General features: G+C 42.0%; 1 protein-coding gene across 3 annotated transcripts in view; it reads right to left on the reverse strand.

The window, feature by feature from the left end:
• Positions 1-10,062, reverse strand: part of ddx10 (DEAD (Asp-Glu-Ala-Asp) box polypeptide 10) — a 66,541-nt gene that overhangs the window by 40,851 nt on the left and 15,628 nt on the right. For 2 of the 3 annotated variants that reach the window (XM_020485662.2, XM_020485663.2), the window contains exons 11-13: positions 2,953-3,040; positions 1,428-1,516; positions 714-1,068 (exon numbers count right to left, since the gene is read on the reverse strand). In XM_020485662.2, the coding sequence (XP_020341251.1) occupies positions 714-1,068; positions 1,428-1,516; positions 2,953-3,040 (532 nt within the window). The remainder of the gene's footprint in view (positions 1-713; positions 1,069-1,427; positions 1,517-2,952; positions 3,041-10,062) is intronic. The other variant, XM_020485664.2, reaches the window with a different exon arrangement.

The raw sequence follows: 10,062 nt of genomic DNA on the forward strand, positions 1-10,062 counted from the left end.
CTTGTTTAACATCTATGGAGGGTTTATATATACTATGCTGAACAACATGGAGTAATTGTATTTAGCAAAAAATGTTAAAGGCAGTCAAAAACATGATTTTCATGAGATCGAAGTGTGGATATATACAGTCTAAGTTGGAATACTGTGAAATTGTGAAAATGATAATGCACTTTTAGTGTAAGTGCTGTTTGAAAAGAACATCTGAAATTTCACAGTATTCCAACTTAGAGTTTTTGCCTGACATCACCAGGCAGTAAATGAGTTAATAGATCAATAAGAAAGAGTTCCAAACCTCTGCCAATAAGAGCTAGTTTTCAGTTTTCCCCTCCCTACTCAGACTACTCCTAGACATTCCTAGCAATGGCCTTGCTTGAGAAATTGCTCTTTGCTAAAAAGCTATATTTGATTTAATATTGAGATATAAACTGCTGCATTGGACCTTTAAATAGGTAAATGCAACTTGCGTAATGTGTTAAGTGGACACCAGTGTTTCCTAATCATGGTCCTGGAAATCCAAAGGGAATTCATTTTTTTTTTTTGTGCCCAAGAACTACACACCTGATTCCACTAATCAAGAGGTTTGATGAGTTGATTAGTGGAATCAGGTGTGTAGAGCGATGGCAAAAACCTACACCCCTTTGGGTCCCCAGGTCCAGAATTAAGAGACACTGGTGTCCACAGAACTGGCACCACCACAGGCAGGAGCACCTCACCTCATCATCCTGGTCAACTTCCTCCAGGCTGAAGACATCTTTTCTCTTCACTGTGAGCAGGTCCAAGTCCCTCATATCTTCATCCTCCTCGGTTTCATCTGCCCCGAAGATGAGACCCTTAGGACCGGGCTGTAACTTTTCCTCCCCCTCATCATCTTCCTCATCTGAGCTTTGGGATTCTTGAGCTTCGGACTTGAGCCCGTCTCCTCTGAGCTGAGCCTTGAAGCTCTTTAGTTCCTTCTCCTCCTCATGCGGGGCCACATCTCCCGGCCCGCCGCTCTGTCCAGGGTCTGCTCTCTGCTTCTGGACTTTGTTGAGAAAACGCACCCTTGGAGCAACAGCGAGGCCCAGAGAACTAGCAAAAGTACCAAAAGGGAAGAATGACATCAAGTTGGACTTTTATTGAAATGTTTGGTTCATCATGGTCTAAAAAGGCTAAAATAGCTAGCAGTGGCTAAAGCTAAGCTACTCTATGCTTGAATGAGGGGATGACACAGCTTCTTCTAATGATGCCGCACACCATATTCTCTGTTAAGGCCTTGTGGATAATGATGTCCAAGTCCCCTCACATGCACAACAAACAGGCATATTGTGGCCTGGTTGACATTCTTTCGGGATTGGGAAGCCCTAAACAACTGGAGCAGATCTAAGGAAAACGCTCCACCGCTAGGAGACAGATTAGTGGTCAAAATGGCCCGTGTCCCTTTTACTCACGCTGCATACTCCTGGAGCTTGAGCTGGAACACATCAAAGACGTCTTTGTTTTTCATGAGGTAGACAGAGCGCAGGTAGGAGACGAAACACTGCACAGAGAAAGAGGGAGAGAGTGGTGGGGGGGTGAGCGATATCGACAACTGCCATCTCCTTGAACAGCCAGCCGAGGGAGGCGATGAATCACATGGGATGGTGCAAGATGGTGATAAGGGACCCTCTTCAAGTGGGCTCTCTCCTCAGGAGAAATGTGTTGCCTGTTTCAAATGATTTGTTCTTTTTTTCCTCCTGTTTTAGTGCTACATTGATATTGATTACAGCACTGCTGGGTTTGGAGCTGGCAAGAAATTAATATCACGGTACTTGTGCACATACATTACAAACGTGAAATTATGATTAAACAATCTGTTGACGCATGAAATGGCAAAGAATCCTGTTATGAGTAGAAAAGTGGGTATAACAATTGCACCGTCTAGGCAACGAGGGTGTTAATGACAGAGCCAAAAACACACAAAAATAACATATATAATTTCCATTTTCAATCACATTTTAGTTACTTAGTCAGAAGTGTAAATAATGCAGTATTTAAATGCAGTCCATTACAGGTTGGGCCTGTTGTCCAAAAATCTACCAGCCTAACAAAATTTCTACTGGCCCGGACATGGTGTCATTTTTAAATGCATTGGGGTCATCCAGGGCCTATAGGTTGGCATGCGCCCTCTCTATATTCAGCTATTAAGCTACATTTGATTCCTATGATATGTATTAAAAAACAAATAATTTAGAAATTAGCCTTTATTCTTTAGAATAGCATTTTATTAATTGCATTCATTTTTTGTTTGTAAACTATGTCATTTTAAGAAGGAAAAACAATCTCAAAATTAAGATAATTGTGTTCCAAAAGAGATATTGACCTGGCTACAGTAGGCTAGCCAAGACAAATGCTAGATGTCTTTTTGTAGCTTTCTTTGTGCAGACTATCAACAGTAGCCGGCATATTTCTAGTATGTTCACTATTGAAGGTTTACTTCTGTAAATCGCTTTCCCTAGCTCAAAATACAATCAGCTCAGTGAGTGAGTAGCTTCTTTTTGCTCCTGACAGCTTGCGTGTGTGCTATGTGAAGGCATCAACTCATGTACTGCTCGAGTAGCTGCAACGCGTGGGCGCGTGGTGGTGCTTAAATGAAAGGCCAATCATATTGCTCAAATGTAAATACATTTCCGTGCGTAGTCTTCAAAATGGTAGACTAAAACAGAGGAGGCAAACGTTGAACTGGAATGCAAAAACGCACACAGAAGTTGACAAGATCCACTGGCACGACATGTTTTTACTGTCCCCGGGCCAGTGGGCCATCGTTAATGTCGGACCCTGCATTATCATCCCGGTGACAACTCTGGATGTTATGGGTGTAAGCACTATGGCTGAAAATAACTCCTGTCCTGGAAAGCTAATGGCTTGACCCCTAATCCATCCCAATCCTGTAATGGTCTCGCCCCCCTGCCCTTACCCCCCTCCCAGGACACTGACCCTCTGTGCTCGCTCCTTCTGTTCCTTCTCCTGGGCCAGGAAAGCCTCCAGCTTCTGCTGCACGCTCGTCAGCTTCTCTGGGTTCACCCTGGCAACAAGAAAATACTTAGTGAATCCACAAATCACATTTGTAAAATCTATTTTAAAAAAGGTCACAGATGCATGGACACGCTCATGGGAAAAAATATTTTTTAAACCCCCCTCCCCACACAGGTTATTAGTGGTCCGTAACAAAACTTGCCATTCATATCAAAAGGTCATATATTTGCACACGTGATGAGCCTGAAAACAGTTGCCCTATCATCATTATCATATTGGACAAGAGATCATTTCAGCCCCCAAAAAACAGTCAAAGCTATTTAGGTCACAGCATGTCATATCTAGCATTATCTCCTTCGTAGAAAAAGCTAGCCCAGCTAAGTCCATTTGTAGCACTGTGATGGATGGACTTCCTCTCTGTCAAGGTCTAGTGGCCCTCTGTGCCAGGCAGCTTTGCGTGAGAGAAGGGGCACATCTAAAATGTCAATTTTCCTCTCCATTGCCCACCTCAGTGTCACAGAGGCAACAGGAGACTGAAGGGGAATCGTATAGTGGGGATGACATGGAAATGAGCAACCGTCCACCCTAACTGTCCAATGACAACATTAACAACCAGTCAGGCTGAAATAAGGATGGTCTTTGTTTTGAGGTAAAAACCAGGGCTGCATTCCAATTCCCTACCCCTTAGCTCAAAGTGTGTACTTGCTCACTACACTTGTTCCCTCCCCTAATAGATTTAGAAGCCATTGGTTGGGTGTTAGCATAAACCAGAGTGAGTTCCCACCATATTTATTACACCAGTCCATCAATGAGGGGGAGTGAATGAGTGCCAACTTCGGGGAAAATTAAATCAACCCGTCTAGAGCATATTAGCTGTCAGGTCTTTTGGAAGTCAGGGAGAGTTCATAGAAAAGACACTCGTAGGTTAATTGGGGGGCACTCACTATTGTCCATCTTTCAGAGTACGGCTGCACAATGCACTTCCCTCTCCAGAATGCACTCTCGCCAGCCAATTTGTGCACATTGTTTCGTAACTTCATTGTATAAATGGTTTGCGTTTGATTGTTAATATCTATCAGTTCCCTATTACATATATCACCAGTAGTACATTTACTGTTAATTCCTATAAATTCTAATCTACAAATGTTTGTTTGGTTACGGTAATGTGTTAATGCGTTCAATACAATATTATTCCAGTCTTTTATCGTTCTCATTGTCGGAGTGGACAATGTCATGATACTTATTATGGCATTATTAAAGATATTGATATAGGTTTGACTACAGTGTCGACAATGGAGTAGTCAATGCTGTTTTCTGTGTAAATAAGACCAAGTTTAACACCTGCTTAATTCTTTAATCATACCTGTATGTCATGGGTGCCTGACTTTGTATAAAAGTGGTGGTTCACACACTGTTGGGGGGGTCTGGAGATAGTATTCTAGTCAGAAAAACTAATCTACGGCCTTCCCTCAAAGTCCCACCCACAGTGATTGATTGACGTCTGAAATCCTACCAACGCTTTGACACAAACATCCTGCCCCCTCCACAGTGATTGATTGACAGGTCAAACTGTTAAAGGGATGGTTCACCCAAATTACAAAATGACGCTAGTTTCCTTAACTGTCCACAGCAGCTGAGACAATTAAATACATAATTTGAAGAAACAAACAGAATTTTAATTATTGAAAATGCATGAATTCAAAGGTCATGACTTTCTACTCAATACCACAACTCAGTACCAATCTGGGAGGTAAAGTCAGTCAAGTCCTCAATAATTTAGCTTTGTCTTTTGGGTGGCATCAAGGCATAATAATGTACTAAAGGCCACCAAAATAGAGCTTGTTTGTCAACAAACAAACAAAATTCTCGAACCCCTCAGCCCGGAACTCCCTCGCTGGCTACTTTTTCTATTTGGCTGGTGGAAAAACACTGCTATAGGGCTAGGTTACAGGTAACCTACGGAAGGCTTTTTTTCAGGAAAATAAGTTTTAAATACAAGGTTTACCAGCATCATCTCATGATGATGAGCATATGGACATGTAGCTTAAACTGACATTTTTTACATGGCTAAAATAATGTAGTCCTAACTTTGGGTTGACCCCCCTCCATTTAGTTGACTAAATGTTTGGTCGATAGGCTGTTGGTTTTTCATAAACGGCTACTGCTTTGGACCCAACACTGGTTGTGAGAGTATTTCTTAGGCCTACAGTAATGTGTGAAGATGATGTGTCTTGGGTATAAATGTTAAATGTTGAGTCAAGAAGGGGAGTGTGGCTTAGATGCACAAGTCACGCGTTTCAGGAATGCGTTCTCTCGCGCCAATATATGCGCATTCAGTAGTAAATCTCCAGTAGTAAATTTACCATTAATTCCCATAATTTCTAATCTACAATGTTTCTTTGGTTATGCTTACTTATGTTAATGCATTACATGTATTATTACAGTTGTTCTCATTGTTGGGGTGGACACGTTGTTCACAGAGCTCACACCCTGTGTTACACTTGTGAGAAAAGGTCTTGATTCTCATGATCAGAGATCTTTCAGTTCCTTTTGGCAGGTGACCAAAAGGTCACTGACTGTGCTTCAGAGTTCCTCTGTGGGGATGGGAGAACCTTCCAGACGGACAACCATCTCTGCAGCACACTAGACAGAAGCCACTTCTAAAAGGCACGACAGACCCGCTTGAGGTTGGCCAAAAGGAAACTAAAGGACTCTCAGACCATGAGAAACAAGATTATGATGAAACCAAGATTGAACTCGAGTGGCCCAGCCAGAGCCTGGACTTGAACCCGATCAAAACATCTCTGGAGACCTGAAAATAGCTGTGCAGCGACACTCCCTATCCAACCTGACAGAGCTTGAGAGGATCTTGCAGAGAAGTATGGGAGAAACTCCCCAAATACAGCTGTGCTGAGCATGTAGCTGTAATCACTTCCAAAGGTGTGTCAATAAAGTACTGAGTAAAGGGTCTGAATACTCTCTTTCGTCTCTCTGTGATTCATGCATGTCCATCAATTTGCAAGAGGCTGAATTCATCTTACTGGAGAATCAGAGCGAACAAATCAGCGCCCTTCTGTCCCAGTATTCATGTAACGTATCTGATGCTGTATGGTCAGAAAGAGTATGACATTGTTGCCATCCATAGCATTGAATACAAGGGAAGCCAGCAAGCATTTAGCCCGGCTTGATAATTGAAAGAAACTCAGTTTAGCTTTGCGCTAAACTGAGTGAGCTCAACTATGAATGGTCCTGGCTCACCAACAACAACAAAAAAGTAAAGGGAAGCCAGTTTGGATTTGGCTTCAGACCAATTACATCACAAGCCAAACGTCATTATTGACAGAAAAAAACAAATTGTTGCGTCTCGTGTTGTTGTCCTCCAGTGGCTAGAATCATCCCTTTCCTAAATTAGCCATGGATGGAGATAGGGATTTGGACTTGAGGTTTTACTTCATTCTCCGTACTGGCCAATGATTATAACAGCAATTCTAATCCAAATATAAATTCATACATTGTACCCCTGGCCTGAGAGGATGGAAGTTCAATATGTAGCATGATAATGTTTACTAGCTGTTCTGGTATATTGTTGCCCCTGAAAGGAAGTTAAACTAGAGAGAGTACTTTAGACAGATAGACTAGGACAACAAAAACTAAAAGTGTGTACTGTATGACAGTTAGAAACCGTTTGGGCTTCCGAGTGGTGCAGCGATCTAAGGCACCATGGTTCAATTCCAGGCTGTATCACAGCTGGCCGTGTTCGGTAGTCCCATAGGGCAGTGCACAATAGGCCCAGCGTCGTTTGGGTTAGGGTTTGGCCGGGGTAGGCCGTCTTTGTAAATAAGTTAACTTTTATTTTTTTATTTAAACTTTAACCAGGTAGGCTAGTTGAGAACAAGTTCTCATTTACAACTGCGACCTAGCCAAGATAAAGCAAAGCAGTTCGAACACATACAATAGCACAAAGTTACACATGGAATAAACAAAAATGCAGTCAATAATACAGTAGAAAAAGTATATCTACAGTGTGTGCAAATGAGGTAAGGGAGATAAGGCAATAAATAGGCCATGGTGGCGAGGTAATAACGATATAGCAAGTAAACACTGGAGAGATTGATGTCCAGAAGATGAATGTGCAAGTAGAGATACTGTGGTGCAAAGGAGCCAAATAAATAAATACAGTATGGGGATGAGGTAGTTTGGTGGGGTATTTATAGATGGGCTATGTACAGGTGCAATGATCTGTGAGCTGCTCTGACAGCTCACAACTGACTTGCCTAGTTAAATAAAAGGTTGAATAAAAAAATCTATTAAAACAGGGGAGGATGGCACTGGCGTTTCTCTACAAGTAGGTTGAGTCAACATGTTTTTTTCTACTACAGAAATCAGTACCATGGACAGCCACATCAGATTTAGCTTATGTTGATTGGACTAAATAGTTTTTGGCATATTTTAGTTGTCACTGTATTAGACTAAGCATAGCTGTTTAGATGATGTTGAAATGGTGCTGGAATAGTGGAGGCAGTTCCTGTTTTCTATGTGACCTGCAGTAACTCTCCGTGGTTTGAAATCAATAGTTGTTTAGTTGTCTAAAAAAAATGTCAGAAACATTACCTTGCTTGACCATGCTGTAGGTCTTGTAACTGTTTGTTACATGCAATATGATTTGTGGACTCCCATTGACAGATGTTGCTCTCCGGTTTTGTGATGAAACAAAGGTGTGGTTGAATATATTATTTTCTCGGCCTTAGCATATACAGTGCGGAGAACAAGTATTTGATACACTGCCTTTTTTGCAGGTTTTCCTACTTACAAAGCATGTACGGTCTGTAATTTTTATCATAGGTACACTTCAACTGTGAGAGACCAGCTCCTCAGTCTCAGTTGCTAATATATGCATATTATTAGTAGTATTGGATAGAAAACACTCTGAAGTTTCCAAAACTGTCAAAATATTGTCTGTGAGTATAACAGAACTGATATTAGAGGCGAAACCCTGAGGAAAATCAAAACAGGAAGTGGCTTCTATTTTGAAAACTCCATGTTCCATAGCCTCCCTTTGATGGATTTAAAGGGATATGAACCAGATTCCTTTTCCTATTGCTTCCTCAAGGTGTCAGTCTTCAGACATAGTTAAAGGCTTTTATTTTGAAAAATGAGCCAGAACGATAACATCGCGTCAAGTGGTCACACAAGTTTTGCTCACGCAATAAAGTTTGGATAGGTATTGCTTTTCCCTCTCCTACTGTGAAAGATATTTGCGGTTGATATATTATCGATTATATATTTTTAAAACAACCTGAGGATTGATTATAAAAAAAGCTTGACATGTTTCTGTGGACATTATGGAAACTATGTGGAATTTGTCTGCGTTGTCATGACCGCTCTTTCCTGTGGATTTCTGAACATAACGCGCCAAACAAACGGAGGTATTTTGGATATAAAAACAATCTTTATGGAACAAAAGGAAAATTTGTTGTGTAACTGGGAGTCTCGTGAGTGAAAACATCCGAAGATCAAAGGTAAACGATTAATTTGATTGCTTTTCTGATTTTCGTGACCAAGCTACCTGATGCTTAGTGTACCTAATGTTTTGTCATGCGATCGATAAACTTACAAACGCTTGGATTGCTTTCGCTGTAAAATCTGACACGAAAGGTGGATTAACAAAAGGCTAAGATGTGTTTTCCTATATTGCACTTGTGATTTCATGAATATAACCATTTTTAGTAATATTTATTGAATGTAGCGCTATGCTATTCAGCGGTTGTTGATGACACTTATCCCGTTAGTGGGATTGCAGCCATAACAAGTTAAGAAGCCCTCCTGCTCTCCACTCATTACCTGTATTAACTGCACCTGTTTGAACTCGTTACCCAAATAAAAGACACCTGCCCACACACTCAATCAAACAGACTCCAACCTCTCCACAATGGTCAAGACCAGAGAGCTGTGTAAGGACATCAGGGATAAAATTGTACACCTGCACAAGGCTGGGATGGGCTACAGGACAATAGGCAAGCAGCTTGGTAAGTAGGCAAACAACTGTTGGCGCAATTATTAGAAAATGGAAGAAGTTCAAGATGACGGTCAATCACCCTCGGTCTGGGGCTCCATGCAAGATCTCACCTCGTGGGGCATCAATGATCATGAGGAAGGTGAGGGATCAGCCCAGAACTACACGGCATGACCTGGTCAATGACCTGAAGAGAGCTGGTGAACACAGTCTCAAAGAAAACCATTAGTAACACTACGCCGTCATGGATTAAAATCCTGCAGTGCACGCAAGGTCCCCCTGCTCAAGCCAGAGCATGTCCAGGCCCATCTGAAGTTTGCCAAATACCATCTGGATGATCCAGAGGAGGAATGAGAGAAGGTAATGTGGTCTGACGAGACAAAAATAGCTTTTTGGTCTAAACTCCACTCGCCGTGTTGGAGGAGGAAGAAGGAGGAGTACAACCCCAAGAACACCATCCCAACCATGAAGCATGGAGGTGGAAACATCATTCTTTGGGGATGCTTTTCTGCAAAGGGGACAGGACGACTGCATCATATTGAGGGGAGGATAGATGGGGCCATGTATCGCGAGATCTTCTCTTCCCTAAGTAAGAGCATTGAAGGTGGGTCGCGGCTGGGTCTTCCAGCATGTCAACGACCCGAAACACACAGCCAGGGCAACTAAGGAGCTGTTCTGTAAGAAGCATCTCAAGGTCCTGGAGTGGCCTAGCCAGTCTCTAGACCTGAACCCAATAGAAAAGCTTTAGAGGGAGCTAAAAGTCTGTATTGCCCAGCGACAGCCCCGAAACCTGGAGGATCTGGAGAAGGTCTGTATGGAGGAGTGGGCCAAAATCCCTGCTGCAGTGTGTGCAACCCTGGTCAAGAACTACAGGAAATGTATGATCTCTGTAATTGCAAACAAAGGTTTCTGTACCAAATATTAAGTTCTGCTTTTCTGATGTATCAAATACTTTTGTCATGCAATACAATGCTAATTAATTACTTAAAAATCATATGATGTGATTTTCTGGATTTTTGTTTTAGATTCCGTCTCTCACAGTTGAAGTGTATCTATGA

The sequence above is a fragment of the Oncorhynchus kisutch genome, linkage group LG6, assembly GCF_002021735.2.
Source record: "Oncorhynchus kisutch isolate 150728-3 linkage group LG6, Okis_V2, whole genome shotgun sequence".
Classification (NCBI taxonomy): domain Eukaryota; kingdom Metazoa; phylum Chordata; class Actinopteri; order Salmoniformes; family Salmonidae; genus Oncorhynchus; species Oncorhynchus kisutch.